At 37.4% G+C, this 21,472-nt stretch overlaps 2 protein-coding genes across 2 annotated transcripts in view; both read left to right on the forward strand.

Moving 5' to 3' along the window:
* The first annotated feature begins 2,178 nt into the window (after window positions 1-2,178).
* Window positions 2,179-21,472, forward strand: part of RAPH1 (Ras association (RalGDS/AF-6) and pleckstrin homology domains 1) — a 91,467-nt gene continuing 72,173 nt past the window's right edge. Inside the window, exon 1 of the mRNA XM_040641795.1 lies at window positions 2,179-2,276. The gene's annotated coding sequence lies outside the window, so the exon portion shown is untranslated. The remainder of the gene's footprint in view (window positions 2,277-21,472) is intronic.
* LOC103659770 (polyubiquitin-like) lies at window positions 3,156-7,871 on the forward strand. Its single transcript, XM_008687393.2, is given in 3 exon segments — window positions 3,156-3,179; window positions 6,846-7,067; window positions 7,069-7,871. Coding segments are annotated over 2 exon segments (477 nt in total). The 5' UTR covers window positions 3,156-3,179; window positions 6,846-6,851; the 3' UTR covers window positions 7,330-7,871.

The following is a 21,472-nucleotide window of genomic DNA, read 5'->3' on the forward strand; positions in this document are numbered from 1 at the left end:
GCGAATGAACTCTGCAATAGTGACTTCTTTGCATTCTTTACCCACTAGACTATGTACTTTTGAGGGCAGGAACAACCTTGCCATGTCTTTCTTGCCTTTGTATTCCTAGGCCTTAGTTAGAACTCAATAAACCCTTGTCCAATGAATGAATGGTTTCATGGTTTAAAGGAAATGATGAGAACTTGCTTACTTTCCTCAATGGCTGAAAGTGACTTTTGTTTTGTTTTTCTTTCTTATTAACCTTGACCAACCTAAGCTCTGGGAGGAAAGATAGTTGACTAAAAGCTATCTAAAAACACTCGATGATCTATTTTTTTAAAAGAAGTTCAATGAGAGGAGTATCTTCCTTGTATAGTATCACTCAGCCTGGTAATAGCATTTGATGACAATAGAGATTTATTAGGTCTGGCACTCAGGTGTGTATAATCTCAATAAACCTGGTCATGAGGGAAGTGGGATGAAAGGCTATAGACAGATATGCATGAATTATCACTTATCCAAATGTTTGCATTTGTTAATTTAAAAATATTTATTGTAAAAGGTACCATGCTAGTATTATGGAAGATATAAGAATAAGTAAACTGTTGTATTACATTCATTAGGGAAGATCATAACTTACTGAAATAATTATAATTAGAGGTAACAAATGATGACTTCCACAAGAAAGGAACAGAAGGCAAGGAATTGGTCAGCAGCACCATCTTCATTTATGAGATTGCAATATTCTACACAAGAATATTAAAGCACCTACAAAATTTAAATCCAAAAGTGCAGTTATGTTTCCAAAGTACAAATATCTCAGGAGTGAAATGCCGCTAGTAACTGTTCTAAATACCAGTTTGAAACGGATTGTGTGCCAGTTTGGAACAGATTGCACAAAAAGATTGGAACCATTTGAAAGTCCTCAAGAATATCTGAAAAAAAAAGGGGGGGGGTGTAATTAACCACACCAGGATAGGGCCCCAGGACAGAAAAATGAACACTCTGGTTCTTAGAAAGGGAGCCCAGGTGTCAGAAATGTACAGTCAATTCTTTATGTGTGAAAATTCGATTTGCAGATACTCTTTCTTAGCAAGCCAATGAGAAGACATGATAAAGGAATGTTCACTGCAACTAATCCCAGGTCACACTTCCAATTGGTCAGTTGTTTTAATGCTGTCAACAAACTTGCTTTGCATGGAGCCAGGCGAAAATGATTGAATTATATTTTTTCCTTTGATCAACTTTAGAAGGTCAAAATGAAGATATAAAAACTTAAGATTAAAATTTAGAAGTCTGACCAAGTCAAGCCTGCTTCAAAATAAGCTGTATCAGAAAAACCTTATACCTAAACAATTTCAGTAAAGGGGTGACAGAAATTAAGAACACAAAATAAGCAAATTTCAAAGGTAAAAAGTAATTAAAGATAACGGAAATGTCCAATTTCTAAAAGCTTCTCAACATAGTGCATGAAAATACGGAGAGTTGTCGGCCAAAATGGGTTTTCCTAAAAAAAAAAAAAAGTCCTCACGGACTGCAACGACAATGGTCTCTTAAGCGCCTAAGACATCTGATGTGCTGCTGGGGTCTTTGAATACGTGGATGACATATAGGTGCATGCATACAAGTCCTTGACAGATCTGCTCGATGCTTCAGTGAGTCCCACGGCCCTGGGACAGAGGCCACTGGGCCTGCTTCCAACGAAAGGCGAGCAGGGGGTGGGACAGCACCGGGATTTTCCTTCCTCGCTCATTCATTCTCTGATTCACTGGTTCCTGGAGGCGGTTCACAGGCGCGCGCGGAGGAAAGGCGGAGCACCGCGCCAGCCCGGTCTGGGTGCGGTCCCGCGCCTGCAGGGAGGGTGAGCAGGGCGGGCAAGGGGGCGCGGGCGGGGGGCGCGAGCGGGGGGCGGACGCCCGGGAGGGGCGGGCGCGGCCGCCTGCGCCGGAAGTGAGTGGTTGGCGGCAGGCGGGGGCAGCTAGCGGCCGGGCGCGAGTCGGTCCGCCTGTCCGCCGCCCGGCCCTCAGCTCCGCCTTCTGCGTCTCGGCCGGACGCGGCCGCACTCGGATCGGCCACCGCTGGGCGCTGCGGCCGCCCCGCCCGCTGCGCGCTCCCGCCCCGCCCCCGCCGCCGCCGCCCGGTCGGTCGGTCAGTCAGTCAGTCACGGTGCGCGCGGCGCGGGAGCTGCGGGCGCTCACGGCGTCTCCCAGGAAGGAGCGCCGCGCCTGAGGAGGCGGCGGCGGCGGGAGCGGCGGCTGCCCAGCCCCGGGCCGCTGGAGGATCGAGTAGCTGCCGCGGTGAGTGCTCAGCCTCGCTCTCGAGGCGGGCGGAGAGGCCGACCGGGCGCGGACTGTGAGGCGCTGCCGCGGCTCCTGCCTCCATTTTCCCGGCGCCCGGCTCCGCCATCCGGGCGCGGTGCGGGCGGCCGAGCCTGGGGCGGGGTCGCTGCCGGGCCGGGGCCGGGCTCGTTGGACCACGCCCAGCGAGGCGGTGGCGGGTAGGTAGGGGTCGGTGGGGCCAGGGCTCCCCACCCCCCTGCGGCGCGGGGGGCAGCGACGGAGGGAGACAATGAGATACAGGACCGCCTGGGGAGGGTGCGGTTGGGCTTGGACCCGGCACCGGGTGCTGGTGGCCCGGGACCGCGAGGAGGAAAGGACTCTCCCGGATTAGCCGCAGAAACCAGTGATTCGGTGTCTGGGATTCGTCGGGCTTCGGTGACCCCCACCTTTCATAAATGAGTTCAGTGCAGAGATCTAGAAATGCGGGGCGCCTTCTGCGTCTTCTTTCTAATTAAGCAGGCTAAGTAATTGCTCCCTTGCTTTTGAGCCCCCTCTCATCTTGGTGTGTCTGTGTGCATTCCCGCCGGAAATCCAAACTGCAATTCATGGGGGTGGGGGGTGAGGAGGAGAGGGAGGCAGTGTAATCGTGTTAGAATGCCTTCATTTTAGGACAGTCTGGAAGCTGTGGTTTTCTTATTCAGACCGCGTCTTAGGGTGTCCCCACAGTGTGAGCTGGGAACCGCATAAGCCTTAACTGCTTCTAAGCACGAAGGCGTTGCTTAGTATGAATTAAGAGCTTTTTGGAAGGGTATAAGCGTCGTGTCAAATGTCTCGTGTGGGGGGGGGTTTATATTCTGTGGGAAGAACCGTTGGGGAAATCTGGGAGAATTGAAAGATTCTTCACTTCACCTCCCAAAAAGGGTGATGTGTCTGCAGCATTTCTCTCGGAGATGTGGAGAGCTGCCTGTGTGTATGTAAAATCTGCTATATAGGAACCGTAAAGGTAACGGGCTAGAGATAGGGCGTGAACGGGTTATTAAAAGGGTGGTAGTGGGCTCATAGAAATATTAAATTCGGCGAATCTTTATGAAATACCTGCTGTCTGTAAGAGTGGGGGACACAGAATGGACAAGACCTGCAGCACGGAGTGGTGAAAAGAGCTCTTCGAAGCCAGGCAAACTAGAGGCTCCCTAAACCCTGGAATTGGCTGGCAGTGTGACGGCTAAGCTATTAACTCTCAACAGTACTTTTCTATCAGTGAAATGGGAATAACACCGCCTGTTTACCCCCCCGGGTGGTTGTCAAACAGATTAAATGAGATAATGTATGCAAAATGCCTGGCACCTTTCAAGGTTCTGAGGTGTTAGCAAATGTTGATTCCTTTCTTCCCTAGCCTACTGCTCTTGGGATTTTCCTGCTGGTAAGGTGGGGGAAGAAGTTAAGGTAGGTAATTGTAATGCAATACGTTACATATTAAAATGTTGAAGTAAAGTTACCAAATAGGGGAGCAAAGAGGAGAGATTAATTGTAGATTGGGAGCACAAGGGGGAAATTCATGGAAGCTGTGGGATATAAGTGGAACCTTCAAGAATGGGTGGGATTAAAAAAAAAAGAAGGAGGGATAGGATTTCAACTGATGTAGATGGGGAAGACATTCCAATCAGAGGTGGTGGTACTATCCTTTGAGAGCCCAATTGAGGAGTAAGACCAATGGAGGAAGGGCAAAATAGAGACGCTCAAAAGCTTTTTAGCTTTTGTTGAGTCTGACCTTCAAAGATTGTCTCTGTTATTTTGCTTTTTGTGTTGTGAATTTCCCAGAAACCAGATCTAGTCCTATTCAAGTAAGTACCAAAATGTCTACAAAGCTTTAATACATGATTTTTTTGATTAGACATTTTGTGTTATTTGGACTGCCGCTGTCTTCTGTTTGAATTTAATAAAGAATTATTTGTAGATGTCTTCTCATGGTGAATATTAGCTCTATTTGGTAGAAAAAAGCAGCTGATTTTTCAGATTCAGAGGTCTCATTAAGATTATATGATGGTAACTGACTAAAAGGAGTGGAGTAGTGTGCCTCAAACTCTGGGTCAATATAATTTGTTTTTACTAATATTTTAGCACTTTATTCTCCGAAGAAGTGTTTTTAACCATGTCTTTGAGGATGATTAGAATGACTTTTCTTTTGGTTTTGCTGTCTTTTGGTTTTTACCCCATACATAATTACTGTATTGTTAGATTAGCATGGTGGGGGGCACCTGGGTGGCTCAGTCAGTTAAGTGTCCGACTCATGATTTCAGCTCAGGTCATGATCGTAGGGTTGTGAGATCGGGCTCCACGCTGGGCATGGAGCCTGCTTAAGATATTCTCCCTCTCTCTCTCTCTCTCTCTCTCTCTCTCGGGGCGCCTGGGTGGCTCAGTCGTTGGGCATCTGCCTTCGGCTCAGGGCGTGATCCCGGCGTTCTGGGATCGAGCCCCACATTGGGCTCCTCTGCTGGGGGCCTACTTCTTCCTCTCCCACTCCCCCTGCTTGTCTCTGTCTCACTGGCTGTCTCCGTGTCAAATAAATAAATAAAATCTTAAAAAAAAAAAAAAAAGATTCTCTCCCCCCCCCAAAAAAAATTAACAAAAAATAAGATTAGCATGGTGGATGATTTCACACTATTCATAGATTCTGTAGAATCTCATGGCTTTGTCTTGGTTCTGAAGTAGTTCAGTGTCAACATTAGTATTGTTCATCCCAAACTCTTAGGAAAATTAATATTAGCAAAACAAGATATGTGACCTCAGGCAAATCTCTTATCTTGGATTCTCAATTCCTTTACCTGTAAAATGAGAAATTTAGATTAGATCACTGATTTTCAGTTTGTAAGTTACTGAACTCTGGAATTTTGAGGAGGAGCTTCAAGGTTCTATAGATGTTTCACTTCAGTCTCATTAAAAATGTATTTTAAGCCTATAGTAATTAAACGTGACTACTAAATGACATGCCCTGTTTTAAATGCTTTACATGTAAAATTTATTTAATTCTTGCCAGAGGTAGGTTGTGTTACTGTCTGAGCAGACAGGCACGGATTACAGAGCTATAAAGTGACAGAGCTGGGTTTGAAACCAGGCAGCATAATTCTTAAGCTTGTATTCTTAACCACATTTTTATATTGCCACCATAATAAAATAAATAGCACACACAAGGTTTTTTTTATTGTAAAATATACAACATGAAATTTACCATTTTAATTATTTTTAAGTGTACATTTCAGTGGTATTAAGTACATTCACAAAGTTGTGCAACAATCATCACTATCTTCAGAACTTTTTCATCATCCCAAACTGAAATTACTCATTAAATAATACCTCTGCGCCGCCTCCCCCTCTGGCCCCTGGTAATCACTTTTCTACTTCCTGTTTTTATGAATTGGACTATACTAGACTTCATATAAGTGGAATCATGCAATATTTGTTCTTTGGTATTTGGCTTGTTTCACTTAGCATAATGCCTTCAAAGTTCATCATGTTGTAGCATGAATCAGAATTTCATTCCTTTTTTTAAGGCTGAATAATATTCTATTGTGTGTATATATCACAGTTTACTATCCATCTGTAGATAGATGTTTGCTGTTTCCACCTTTTGGCTATTGTAAGTAATTGCTGCTCTAAACATTGTCATACACATACCTGTATGAGTCCGTGCGTTCAGTTCTTTTGAGTATATACCCAGAAGTGGTCTTGCTGGATCATATGGTAATTCTGTTTGATTTTTGAGGAACCACCATACTGTTTTCCACAGCAGCTGCAGCATTTTACACTCTAGAAGCAATGCACAAGGGTTCCAGTTTCTCCACATCTTCAGCAACACTTGCTGTTTTCTGGGTTTTATTTTGTTTTGTTTTATAACAGCCATCCTAATGAGTGAAGTGGCATATCATGGTGGTTTTGATTTACATTTTTCTGATGATTAGTGATATTGAGCATCTTTTCAAGTGCTTATTGACCATTTAGTGGTGGTGGTTGTTGTTGTTTTGGTGGAAATGTCTGTTCAAGTCCTTGGCCCATTTTTAAAATCGGGTTGTAGGAATACCTTATATATTCTGGATATTAAGTACATATCAGATCCATGATATATAAATACTGTCTCCCATTTCCATGGGAGACATTTTTATTCTGTTGATGGTATCTTTTGATGTATAGAACTTTTTCATTTTAATGACGTCCACTTTATTTTTCTTTTGCTGCTTATGCTTTTGGTGCCATGTCCAAGAAATTGTTGCCAAATCCAATGTCGTGAAGCTTTTCCCCTATAGTTTTTTCTAACAATTCTATAGTTTAATCTCTTGTGTTTAGGTCTTTAATCCATTTTGAGTTAATATTATGTATGGTGTTACGTAAGGGTCCACCTTCATCCTTTCACATGTTGGTATCCAGTTTATCAGCACCATTTGTTGAGAGGACTGTTCTTTCTCCAGTGAATGGTCTTGGCACTCTCATGTACATATATAAAAAATTTTAGTTCAGAAGCATTTGGCATTGATGGGTGTCTGTGTTGGTGTAGATCCACATGATTGGATTCAGTGTCCTTGCATTTGCTAGTAGGTTAAAATGCAAATCTTCGTGAAGACCTTGACTGTCAAGACCATCACCCTGGAGATGGAGCCTAGTTACACCATCAAAAATGTGAAGGCCAAGATCCAGGATAGAGAGGGCATTACTCTGTGCCACACACAACAGAAAAGGCTCATCTTTGCAGGCAAGCAACTGGAAGATGGCTGCCACACACTTTCTGATTTCAGTATCCAGAAAGAGTCAACCCTGCACCGACCAGGTGCTGCATCTGAGGGGTGGTATGCAGATCTTTGTGAAGACCCTGATCAGCAAGACTATCGCTCTGGAGGTGGAACCCAGTAACACCATCAAGAATGTGAAGGCTAAGATCCAAGATAAAGAAGGCATCACCCCTGACCAGCAGAGGCTCATCTTTGCAGGCAAGCAGCTGGAAGATGGCATCAGTCTTTCTGATCACATTATCCAGAAAGGGTCAACTCTGCACCTGATTCTCCATCTGAGGGGTGGCTGTTAATTCTTAAGTCTTTAATTCATAGTGCCCAATGATGGCATTACTTTGCACTCCAGCCATTTGTCCCAATTTAAGCTTAGAAATTACCAGTTTCAGTAATAGCTGAATCACTGGTTTTTTCAATAGCTGTTCAAAATGTTACTAAAGATTTTGTTGCATGGTTAAAGCACACACACACATTGAAAACCATAACACATTCAAGACAATTTTGAAAGAAAAAAATTCGTAGTTTAAAAAATTTTTGAATAAATTTAATTGAAGCATATCCTGAGACTACAAAAGCGGCTACCAAAACAGAACAAAAGCTACGACCTACTTGGAACTGCTTATATAGGTGAAATCAAAACAAAACTTTATAGTAATAAATGAATTGCTTAGATTGTTATAAGACTTGTAACTGACATACTTAATCCTTAATTTGTCTCTTTGAGTTGGTAATACATTAATATATTTGAACATAAAATAGTATTAGCAGCACTTTTTTCAGTTTTACATATTTGAGCTGCGGTATAAAGATTTCATTTGGGGGATGCCTGGGTGGCTCAGTTGGTTAAACGTCTCCTTTCAGCTCAGGTCATGATCTCAGGGTCCTGGGATCGAGTCCCACATTGGGCTCCTTGCTCAGCAGGGAGCCTGCTTCTCCCTCTGCCTGCAGCTCCCCCTGCTTGTGTGCTCTCTCTCTCTTTTTCTCTGACAAATAAAATCTTAAAAAAAAAAAAAAAAAAGATTTCGTCTGGGAAAGTTTTGTCGGGAAATACTAGAAAACCCCCAGATTAAACCTCCTCTAAAGCTTCATCCCATGCTCTTACTGCTGTTACTTTAAGATGCAATTTACCACATGTTAGGGCAGATGTCTTAAAGTAAATGATTCTTGATTTACAAACTGGCTTTTAAAACAGTATATATTTTGCTATTAATAAAATATTAATAAATATTTATAATTATTAAAACATATTGTTTCTCTGCTTTAGACAGAGCTAGATGTAATGGAGAAGTCAAACAGCTAGGTATTCTCCCCTCCAAAACAGAATGCCAGTTTAAGTGTGGGATAGAAGGAATCAGTAGAGAATGTAGTCAGGGGAGCAGAATCCAAGAAGAAGCACAAGGTATTGGGATTTCAAAACAAGTGAAGAGATTAGGTTTGGAAAAGAAGGGACAAGTAAGCCATCCCTTTACATGAGAAGAAAAGCCAGGTTGGGAGGTTCATAATTGATGTCTTATCATTATGTGACACTTAAAATTTAAGCTGCCTAGTGAAGAATGGTGAATCTGGAGAAAGTTAGAACTGTAAACATATTAAGTAGGCCCAAATATTGTAGAACTGCAGTAAATCAGTTTTGTAACCGTACTTACGAATTAGATGCTTTTTTGGAAAACACCTTTAAAAGGATCTTACTAAGTTTGATATGTGAAGAAAAGGGTTAGCTAAGTCAGGACAGCAAAACAACTAATAATGTGACTTGAAAATACAGTATATTCTTTATGTATCCCAACTTGTACATGCCTCTATCCATGGTTCTCAGTCATGCTTTGTTCTCCCTAATTTTTCCAGTCAGAATCCCCCTTACCCTTTGAAAGCCTTTATACACCTCCTTTGTGAAGCTGTTAGACACCAAGCAGAATTAATTCCTTTCTTCTTCATTTCTCTAGACTCTACTTGATTTGCCTTGTGTTGTAGATAATTGTGTACTGTCTTAAACCTCCCTGAATTTTGGAGTATTGGACCTTTCTTCATTTGAAATACCTCTTAGTCCCTTAAATAGAATAGAAATTCAATAAAAAGGTTTTAATGAAAACTGTTATTTAAAGAATTATTTACAGTTGGTATTATGTCTGAAAGCATTCACTAAAATCTAATAATGTTATTTTTATTTATAAAGAATAATTCTTTCTTTGCTTCTTTGGCTTATTTTATATTTCAACAAATGACTTTAGAGACTAGTGAAGGGAATCAGTGATCCCCTTATCTGTGAATAGAGTACTTTATAAATGTTAGTAATGGCTCAAAAACTTTTTTGTTTACTCTAAATACTTAAAGAAATATTTTTTAAAGCAGGAGCAATGAATATGCTACATTATGTTTGAAAAATCTTGGGTTTACTACTTGGAAATACAGAAATTCCAAAGTCTCGATCTTAGATCTGTTTAATTTGGTACTTGATTTTAATGTTTGTCTGAACTAAAAGGCAGCTCATATAGGGACATACACTCAAAAAGAGTAAGTACATATTTGGTTATGCTTTGTTAATGGAGACACTCATTGTTTAATTTCCATCCATCAATTTTGCAGATTTGGCTAGTAAGGTTTGCTTTTCCTGTGCAAACCAATGCGAGGATTTGCTGTTTGTGTGTGTGTGTATTTTTTAAGATTTTATTATTTGAAAGAGCACAAGCAGGGGGAGTGGGAGAGGGAGAAGCAGGGAACATGATGCAGAGCTCTATCCCAGGACGCTGGGATCATGACCTGAGCCCAAGGCAGCCACTTAACCAACTGAGCCACTCAGGCACACCTGTATTTATATATTTTTAATAAATGTGTTCCGAATCCATAGAAAACTGTGTTTGGAAAGCATTTAAAGAGTTAAAAAATGGTTTCTCTGTTTTTAGAGTGCTGATCAGGTACAGTGTTTCAAGATGACACACATTGTTTTCTTTTGGAATACAGTTTTTTTCTTACCAAATTTTAAAATATCTCACTTATTTTTAAGGTACCAATTAATTTTTTGGTTTTGTTTTTAAAAGCAATGGCTAGGTAACATACTACTAATAGTCACCACAGAAAGTCAGCAAATTTAGACTCTTCTTTTTGTAAAAGATAAATGCTTAACTTTTTGACACCTCTTTTTAAATGCTTTGCCATGAAACAACCAATAAACCTGTTTGGTACAAAATGCTATGATCACTCCTCAACTACATCAATAGAATATTGTAACACTTGGCATTCTTCTTACTTCAGCTTCTCTTTTGCTTCAGTGGTTGCTTTTGAAATTAAACCTTCCTTCCCCGCCCCCAACTTTGTTTTGTTGAGGTCAAAATAGCTGCTTCATGAAGGATTATATAATATACTTTTTCCATAAAAGATTGTTTCGTTTTTGTTTTTTTTTTTAAGAGAGGGATGCGGTGGGGGGTGTGCAGAGGGAGAGAATCTCCAGCAGGTTCCACACCCAGCATGGAGCCTGACATAGGGCTTGATTGCACAACTCAGATCATGACCTGAGTCAAAATCAAGAGTCCAACGCTTAACTGATGAGCCATCCAGGCACTCCCATAAGATATTGTTTCTAATAAGGAAATAATTTACTGTTGAAACTGTATCTTCTCTGGAACACCTGTCTCTTGTAGCAGCTTCCAAAAAAGGTAGGTTCTTTATTTCATTATGGAAAAAGAACCTAGCAAATACTATCACTTTCTCCTCAGAATACTTAGAATTGCTTAGTACCAGAATACTTTGTTACTTTATGTGATGTGTGATTGTCTGACAAGTGGCCATAAGAAGATACCAGTGTCATTTTGTGTGTTAGGGAAACCTATATATTCTATAACATATTACATTATGTTATACTTAAAATATATATGTTATTATAGTACAGATTAAATATAAAAACTACTAATATATTCTTATATCCTGTAGATCATCACTCATATCTCCTGGGGTACAATCACCTCCATTTTGGAAATCACTGTACAATTTTACTGAATTGCTATTGTTAATGAGTATTTCAGATTAAGTTCCATTTTATAGAGTATAATATTCTTATATGAAGTCATCTTAAAAATAAATCACTCAGGGCAAGACATTCTCATTCTCTTACTAATTGGAAGGTGATGTTCGTGGAAGAAAAATAGATAAGTTTCAGCAAAGTGGGACCCAAATAAAATTTATTCTAGACCACAATTGAAATTCTGGCTTTTTTCAGAAGCTTAAATTTGGATTTTGCAGTATGCTTTTGGGAGTTATTTAAGGTGAATTAAAGGTACCCATTGAACATTTAGTTTAGTTATTCACCTGTTTTGATAGACTAGACAGAATTTTTTTTGACAGAATTTTTTTCTGATATTTTTAGTGACATATTAGAACATTTCCCATGCCTCCACCCTTTACCTTTCCCCAGTGTCTCTACTTCTCCCCATCCTAGAAGCAACTTCAACCACAGGTAAATTTTGCCTTTTTTGTAACTTTGTGTTAGTTGATTGTCTCAACTAGAATTTTATATATGGAATCATTCATTGTCCCCCCCCCCCTCACTCCTTTATCTCTCCCTTTTCCTGTAATCTGGCTTATTTTCAAGCAGAATAATGATTTTTAGATTGTTCCATCTAAATTGTTGCTTGTTTATCCATTCACCTGTTGATAGCATTTGGGCTGCTTCCATTTCTGGCTCTTACAAATAAAGCTGCTATGACATTTGTGTACAAGTCTCTTCATGAATATATGTTTTTATTTCTCTTGGATAAATACCTTTAAGGACATGCTGGGTTATATAGGGCAGGTGTATTTTTAATTTTTTAAGAAACTGGCAAACTTACCCAAAGTTGTATCACTTTATATATTCAACAACAGTACTTGCCGCTGTAATGCATATGTAGTGGTGGTATCTCATTGTAGTTTTAATTTGCATTTTCCTGATTGCTGGTAATGTTGAGCAATTTTCCAGGTTCATGTTAGACATTTCGGAAGTGAGTACGAGTCTTTTGCCTATTTTAAACATTGGGTTACCTTTTTTATTTTTTATTTGTAGCAAGTCTTCATATATTCTCAATACAAGATCTTTATCAGATATATTTGTGAATATTTTCTCTTAGTCTGTGGCTTGCCTGTTTATTTTTTTAATGGTGCCTTTCAAAGAGCAGAAGTTTTTATATTGGACTTCATCAAAGTGTTTTTACTTTTATGGTTTAGTATTTTCTGTCAGGATAAATCTTTGCCTACACTAAATTTGCAAAAGGTATCTTCTTATGTTTTCTCCTATGAGCTTTATAATTTTAGCCTTTACATTTCAGCCTGTGATCCATTTTGGATTAATTTTTGTTTATGGTGTGATGAAGAAGTCAAGGCTTCCCTGCCCCCAGTATTTATATCTGTTCGAGCATCATTTGTTAAAAAATACTTTGTACTTTAATTTGTCAACTATATCTCAATAAAACTAGAAAAACAAAACCAAACTTTCCTTTCCTCCTTATGTACTTTGACATCCTTGTTGAAAATCATTTGACAATATACAAATGAGCCTATTTGGACTGTTCATTCTGTTACATTGATGTAATTCTCAGTTCTTTGGTGATTACTACATTGTCTTGATTACTTAGCCTTATAGTGAGTCTTGAAGGCAGGTGGTTTAACCCAAGGTCTTTCACCAGATTGTTTTTGGCTGTTCTAGTTCATTGCTTTTCCATCTAAATTTTACAGTCAGATATAGGTTATAATTACTTAGTGAATACTTAGTTACTTAGTGAATACTTAGTTCAATATGGGGACAATTGACGTGTAACAGTATTGCATTTTCCAGTCCATTAACATGGTGTATCTGCCCATTTATTTAGTTTTTAATTTCTCTCAACAGTATTTTCTGTTTTTCAGTTGCCATGGAATATTTTATGTGAACATTGCATGCTGCCCTATTTGTGTTATTTCTTACAGCTATATTGTTATTTACACATGCTTATTTTTATGATATAAATTAAAATTTGGTATGGAGATTTTCCACATGATAAACTTAATGCATAGATGAAGGGCTCATATATTTTGCTGTGACAGTACTAGAAATAGAGGAGATTAAATATAACTTTAGAAAAATTAAAGTAGAAATTTACAGCTATATAGTTATTGGAATAATTCTTTTGGCTTGTATGGTTGCAGATATTAATATTTAAAGAGGCTTGTTTTTGTTAACATAGTCCAGTGCTTTTGGAATCAGAAGTAAAGCAGAATCTTATCAGTTTAATTGGGGCATAAGTTTTTACCAGAGGATTTTGAGTTTGTACTTTTGCCTTCTCTTTTTTCCCCCTTATAATAATAATAATAATAATGCAAATATGCAACATTTAGAGATGAAAAAAAGAATAAAACATATTCCTACCACCCAGAAATGACCACAGCTTAAATTTTTGGTATATTTTCTCATCTTTGTGTGTGTGTATTTATACAGCTCATTATTGTATGCACAATTTAGTTTTGCTGCTTTCATTTAAAGTTACACCACTGGCATTTTCCCATGCATTAAATGCTTTGTGAATAATTTACAACACCTACATTATAACCCAGAACAGACATAAGACACACCCCCAATTTACTGTTTTTTTCTTGTAGGATATTTAATTGCCCTCCCCCCCATTTTTCCCGCATTTTGTTTTTTAAAACGTATTTGTCTTTGATGAACATATTTGTTCACAATCTTTGTTCGTGTTTTGAACTTCATTTTAAAATAAATGAATTTTTTATCACAGCCTTTTGGCTAAGATCAAGTGTTGTGTCTTATCAGTTAGTGATTCATCAGTCTTATATAACACCCACTGTGCATTAGATCATATGCCCTCCTTAGTGTCCATCACCCAGTTCCCCCGTGTCCCACTGCACCCCCAGCAACCCTTAGTTTGTTTCCTATGATTAAGAGTCTCTTATGGTTTGTGTCCCTCTCAGATTTCATCTTGTTTTATTTTTCCCTCCCTTCCCCTATGATCCTCTGTTTTGTTTCTTAAATTCCACATATCAGTGATATCATATAATTGTCTTTCTCTGATTGACTTATTTCATTTAGCATAATACCCCCTAATTCCATCTACATTGTTGCAGATGGCAAGATTTCATTTTTTGATGGCTGAGTAATATTCCATTGTGTGTGTGTGTGTGTGTGTGTGTGTGTACAGTGTACACTTCATCTGTCGATGGACATCTGGGCTCTTTCCATAGTTTGGCTATAGTGGACATTGCTGTTATTAATATTGGGGTGCAGGTGCCCCTTTGGATCACTACATTTGTATCTTTGGGATAAATACCTAGTATTGCAGTTGCTGGACTATAGGGTAGCTCTGTTTTCAACATTTACAAACTAAAATTTTTAAGGAGTTTTAAGTAACAGCATTGTTGTTTTGTTTATTGACAGTGGTGTAAAAGTATTTTCTCTAAAAATATATTAGCTGTCCTAGCCATAAAACTGTGTCATACTGGAGAATTGCCTAAAATATATTAACTTCTACATTATGGCATCTATGTAGATAATTTAGGTGATTATTTGCTAATGGAACCCATGACTAATTTTACTTCCAGTAAGCTTTTTGGGAGAACGTATCTAATTTTTTGTAATCATGTATGGTCAAGTAAAAATATAGTATCAGCTGTAACAGCTATTTGATGAATGCTTATGACAAAAGAGTAAAAATTATTCATTCTGGAAATGTTGAATGTATCCTTCTTACAAAATTTGTCTTAACCCTCCTCCCCTGCCACCTTGCGTGTGTGTGTAAAATGAAAACATCTCAGATTTAAAATACTGTAATGTGTAGGTACATTAATTTTAAAATAAAAAATATAAATGGCATAAAAGTTCTGTTCTATTGTTAGAGATTTTAATAAAATTGCCTGAGGGCAGGAACCATATTTAACCCTTTGCTATATTTCCTGTAACTTATCAGCACAGTGCCCGACTCATGATAGTATTTCATAAAGCATTTGTTGAATGAACAGTATTATTACTTGTTAAAAAGTAGTAATCTTCTTAGGTGAAAATGACTTTTTTTTTTTAGTACAAATAAGTAGAGAGTTAATTCTTCTTGAACCTAGAATTGTTAATATTCTCAAATAATAATTAAGCTTTGTTCTTTCTGCTCTTCTGAGAGAGAAGCATGCAGGTAACAGCTATCCTAAATTGGTTTTTTTTTTAATTTTTTTATTTTAGAGAAACCCAAATCTGGCTTTATTTTTAACCAAAAAGGAAAGCTAACTTTTTAACCTAAGAATTCACTTGGAACACCTCGTTTGTTTTGTTACTTAAATTCCACGTAGAGTGAGATCATATGGTATTTGCTTTCTCTGACTTATTTTGCTTAAGATTATACTCGCTAGCTCTATCCATGTTGTTGCAAATGGCAACATTTCATTCTTTTTATGGCTGTATGATATTCCATTGTATGTATATACCATTCATCATTCTTCTTTATCCATTCATCATTCTGTGGACATTTAGACTGCTTCCAGATAGTCTGTCTATCGTAAATGATGCTGCAATAAATATAAGGGTGCATGTATCTCTTTGAATTAGTGTTTTTGTATTTTTTGGGTAAATACCCAGTAGTGTGATTACTGGTTTATAGGATAGTTCTATTTTTAATTTTTTGAGGAAACTCCATACTGTTTTCTACAGTAGCTGCAACAGTTTGTATTCCCACCAGTAGTGCAAGAGGGTTCCTTTTTCTCCACATCCTCACCAACACTTGTTTCTTGTATTTTTTATTTTAGCTATACTGATAGGTGTGAGGTGATATCTCATTGTAGTTTTCTTTTGTATTTCCCTGATGATGAGTGATGTTGAGCATCTTTTATGTGTATGTTGGCCATCTGGATGTTGTCTTTGGAGAAATGTCTATTCATGTCTTCTGCCCATTTTTTAATTGGGTTATTGTTTTTTGGGTGTTGAGTTGTATCAGTTCCTTATACATTTTGAACACTAGGCCTTTATCAGGTGTCATTTGCAAGTATCTTCTCCCATTCCATAGGTTGCGTTTTAGTTTTGTTGATGGTTTCCTTCACTGTGCAGAAACTTTACATTTTGATGAAGTTCTGATAGTTTATTTTTGCTTTTATTTCTCTTGCCTGAGGAGACATATCTAGAAAGATGTTGCTACAGCTGATGTCGGAAAAATTACTGTCTGTGCTCTCCTTTCAGGTTTCAGGTCTCACATTTAGGTCTTTAATCCATTTTGAGTTTATTTTTGTGTATGTTGTAAGAAAGTGGTCGGGTTTCATTCTTTTGCATGTAGCTGTTTGGTTTTTCCAACACCACTTGTTGAAGAGATAGTCATTTTCCTATTGGATATTCTTTCCTGCTTTGTCGAAAATTAATTGACCATATAATTGTAGGCTTATTACTGGGTTTTCTATTCTGTTCCATTGATCTATGTGTTTTTATGCCAGTACCATACTGTTTTAATTACTGTTGCTTTATAATATAATTTGAAGTCTTGGATTGTGATACCTCCAGTTTTTTTTCTTTTTCAAGATCGCTTTGGCTATTAGAGGTTCTTTGTGATTAAATACAAATTTTAGAATTGTTCTAGTTCTGTGAAAATTGCTTTTGTATTTTGATAGGAATTGCAGTAAATCTGTAGATTACTTTGGGTAGTATAGACATTTTAACAACATTTGTTCTCCCAACCTGAATGTATGGAATGTCTTTCCGTTTCTTAGTGTTGTCTTGAATTTCTTTCATCAGTGTTTTATAACTTTCAGAATACAGTACAGTACAGAATACAGTACATTTACAATGGGATGTTAGTTTCACTTTCTACTGCTTTGTTATTAGTGTATAGGAATACAACAGATTTCTGTACATTGATTTTGTATCCTGCAACTTTACTGAATTAATTTATCAGTTCTAGTAGTTTTTTGGTGGAGTCTAGATTTTTCTATATATATTATATGTCATCTACAAATATTAAGAGTTTTACTTCTTCCTTACTAGTTTGGATGACTTTTTTTTCTTTTCTTTTTTTTAAATTTCCTTTTATGTTATCTAATTGCTGCAGCTAGGAATCCAGTTATATGTTCAATAAAAGTGGTGAGACTGTGCATCATTGTCTTGTTTCTGACCTTAGGTGAAAAGCTCTCAGTTTTTCACCATTGAGTGTGATGTTGGCTGTGGGCTTTTCATATAAGGCCTTTATTATGTTGAGGTGTGTTCTCTCTAGATCTACTTTGCAGAGCTTTTTTGTTATAAAGGGGTGTTATACTTTGTCAGATGCTTTTTCTGTATCCGTTGAAATGATCGTATGATTTATATCCTTTCTCGTATTGATAAAGATGTATCACTTTGTTTTTGCAAATATTGAACCACCCTTGCATCCTGGAAATGAGTCCCACTTGATTGTGGCAGGTGATTTTTTAAAATGTATTGTTGGATTTGGTTTGCTAATATTTTCTTGAGGATTTTTATATCTGTATTCATGAGAGATATTGGTCTGTAGTGGTTCCCCCCCCCCCCCAGTGGTGTCTTTATCTGGCTTTGGTATCAGGTTGAAACTGCCCTCATGGAATGAATTTGGAAGTTTTCTTTCCTCTTCTTGTTCTTGGAATAGTTTGAGAAGAATAGGTATTAACTCTTCTTTAAATGTTTGCTAGAATTTGCCTGTGAGGGTGTCTGGTCCTAGACTTTGGTTTGTTGGGAGTTTTTTGATTACTGAATGCATTTCCGTACTCATAATTGGCCTAGTGGAATTTTCTATTTCTTCCTGCTTTAGTTTTGGTAGGTTATATGTTTCTAAGAATTGGTCCATTTCTTCTAAGTTGTACAATTTATTGGCATATAGATTTTCCTAATATTCTCTTACAATTGTTTGTACAGTTGGTGTTGGTTGTTATTTCTCCTCTTAGTTATTTTGTTTATTTGGGTCCTCCCTCTCTCTCTCTCTTTTTTTTTTTTTGATGAGTGTGGCTAGAGGTTTATCAATTTTGTTGATCTTTTCAGAAAACCAGCTCCTGGTTTCATTGATCTGTTCTGCTGTTTCTTTAGTTTCTATATCATTTATTTCTGCTCTAATGTTAAATCCATCTGGTTCAGGGTGTCATTCAAAGCTACTGTTTCCTTGTTGATTTTCTGTTTGGATGATCTGTCCATTGATGTAAGTGGGGTGTTGAAGTCCCCTATTATTATTTTGTTACTGTTAATTATTTCCTTTATGTTTGTGATTAACTGTTTTATGTATTTGTGTACTCCCATATTGGGTGCATAAATATTCACAGTTGTTATATCATCCTATTGGAGTGTCCCTTTTATATGGTGTCCTTTTTGATCTTGTTAGTCTTTGTGTTAAAGTCTATTTTTCTGATATAAGTATTGCTACCCCACCTTTCTTTTAACATCCATTTGCATGATAAATGTTTCTCCATCCCCTCACTTTGAAAATGCAGGTGTCTTTCAGTCTGAAATGAGTCTCTTGTAGGCGGCATATAGATAGGTCTTGTTTTATACCCACCCTGTCTCTTTTGATTAGAGCTTTTCGTCCATTTATGCTCAAGATAATTATAGACATGTATTTATTGCCATTTTGTTACTTGTTTTGTGGTTTTTTTCTATAGATTTTCTCTGATGCTTCTCTTGCTCTCTTTCATGGTTTGTTGGCTTTCTTTAGTGATATACTTGGATCTCTTTCTCTTTATTCTTTATGTATTATTGGTTTTTGATTTGTGTATTAGGTTTGTGTGTAACATCTGCATGTAGCAGTCTGTATTAAGTTGATGATCATTTAAATTTGAACCCATTCTTTATTCCTCTTCCCCTCACGATTTAGGTATATGGTATCATACTTTACATCTTTATTTTGTGAATCCCTTGATGATTTTTAGGAATATACTTATTTTACTGCTTTTGTTCTTCCTACTTTTCTTATTCCTATTTATGGTTTTCCACTCAAAGAGTCCCCTTTAACATTTCTTGTAGGGCTGCTTAATGGTCGTGGATTCCTTTAACTTTTGTTTATCTGGGCAACTCTATCTCACCTTCTATTCTGAACGATAGCCTTGCTGGATAGAATATTCTTGGTTGCAGTTTTTTGCTTTCACCACTTTGAGTATATCATGCCACTCTCTTCTGGCTTGCAAAGTTTCTGCTGAAAAAAAAATCAGCTGATAGCCTTATGTGGGTTCCCTTGTATGTAACTGTCTGCTTCTCGCTGCTTTTAAAATTCTTCTTTTTTTTTTTTAATCACTACTTTTTGCTATTTTAATTACTCTGTGTCTTGGTGTGAACCTCCTTGGGTTGAATTTTGGGAGGAATTTTGTGTCTCTTGGACCTGGATGGATATCTGTTTCCTTCCCCAGATTTGGGAAGTTTTCAGCTATTATTTCTTCAAATACATGTTCTGTCCCCTTTTCTCTCTTCTTCTGAGATCCCTATAATGTGAATGTTATTATGCTTGATGGAGTCACTGAGTTCCCGAAGACTATTTAGACTGAAGTCAGTAATTAAGAAATAGAACTTCAGACAGAAAATGATTTAGAAGTGGTTGGGGGAGACCTTTGGATTTGCTAGTCCATCTTTTCTTTTGCATATTAAGAAAATGAGAACAAGGATTTAAATGATTTAGCCTGAAGTTGTAGTTAGTTAGTGGTAGAATAAGAATTTCCAGTTTCTCCTGACTCCTTGTTTAGTCCTACATGGCTTGGGCTAGGAAGATCTTGCAGACTTTCTTTAATGAACCCTTTCAGTAGTACAAGATAATGAAAGTTCTGTCTTTACTAATTCGAACATAGGGCATAAAAAGAAAAGATTTACTTGAGTTTTCTTTTTTTTTTTTCTTCTTAAGTGGGCTCCAAGTAGAGCCCAACACAGGGCTTGAACTCACAACCCTGAGATCAAGACCTGAGCTGAGATCAAAAGTCAGAGGTTCAACCAACTGAGCCACCCAGGCGCACCCCAACTTGAGTTTTCTGATTAACCAGTTTGTGTTAAAAATTTTAGAGGATGTTTTAGCATTTGTTGTTTAAACACTCTACAAACTCATTCTGAAAATTTCAGTAACTATTCACCCTATCTTTTCACCCAGAGCAATTTTTGACCATTAAGTATTATCCATTTCTTTTGTGGCTGGTTAATGTCAGAAATAATGAGCCATCTCTGGTTGGATTTCTGACTCCTGCCAGAATAAAATATTGATATACAAAGATGGAGGAAGAACTGCTGTATGTGGAATTTACCAGTAAAGTGATTTCTCCCCAACCTAGAGTTTCTATTCAGAGTTCTGGCTAATTCTGAAAATCTGTTTTAGCAATTTTGTGAATTCAGAGTTCTGGCTGATTCTAAAAGTCTATTTTAGCAATTGTGTGAAATTTAGGAATTGAGAGTAGCTTCTCTCACGCATATGGGGAGAAAAAAATTGACAGAATGAGAAGAGAAAAATCTAAAGAAATGGACATAATAAAGCAGGAGTACAGCATTTTGAAATGAAACCTTGGAAAGGAGAGAAAGGGAGGTGTAGAAAGTTGAGAGAAGAGATACAATGTGATAAATATATTGATAAATTTCCTTATACTTTGAATTTGATTCGATTCTTTGTTTAAAATTAGTTTGAGTTAGGTTTCTGTTCTTTACAGGAACCCTTACTATTACTCATTTGTTACTTTTTAGGAGATTATTAATACAGCTATTAGTCAAATCCTATCCGTAGAAACAGATAGCCTTATAAAAATATTATCAAAAATTCTGCCAAAACCAGAGTGCATTGTAGAAATTTCTTAGATTTTTTAAAAAACATTCCTCTGTTCATAAGGAAATTAATTTTAAATGTGTTGGTTCCTTGAAATTAGTATTTATTGAGAATTGGATAAATTAGCCACTTTTTCTTTTTCTTTCTTTTTTTTTTTTTTTAAGAAGTGCACCTTTAGCTTTGAGTACTCTGAAATTAGATGTCATCTTAAGTTCGAGTCAGGCGTCATCTTAGAAATGTTTAGCAGAAAAAAGTTGAAATTCAGATGAAGAAAGAATATGTTTCTTTGGTAGTTGCTCTGGGGTAACAAATGAGAACCATATGGTCTCTCTCTCCTGAATCTGCAACCTAGTTGGGTGTGTAGGGTGATAAGGCAAGTGCACAAATAACCACCACATAATATAAAGCTGATTTGCTTTAAGTGCCATAGAGAGGTACAAAGTTCATGGGCCTCTTGGAGGAAGTAGCATCTAACTCTCTTTTGTTTAGCAGAGTTATGCTTCAACTTCTCTTTAGTTTTTTTTTTAATTGAGATATACACATATATAACATTAAGTTTTTTAAAACTTATTTACAAGTTTGTACAACTTCATTATCTAATTCTAGAATAAACTTTTTAAAACTTTGAGTGTTTTTAGCTGAGGTTGTGCCCTCTAGTTTTTAGGCCCTACCACTCCCTATTGTTTTACACCTGGGTACTCCTTGGTCACCTGACTCCTGAAGGCATTTAAGT

Source organism: Ursus maritimus, unplaced genomic scaffold (genome assembly GCF_017311325.1).
Source record: "Ursus maritimus isolate PB19 unplaced genomic scaffold, ASM1731132v1 scaffold_1, whole genome shotgun sequence".
Taxonomy (NCBI): Eukaryota; Metazoa; Chordata; class Mammalia; order Carnivora; family Ursidae; genus Ursus; species Ursus maritimus.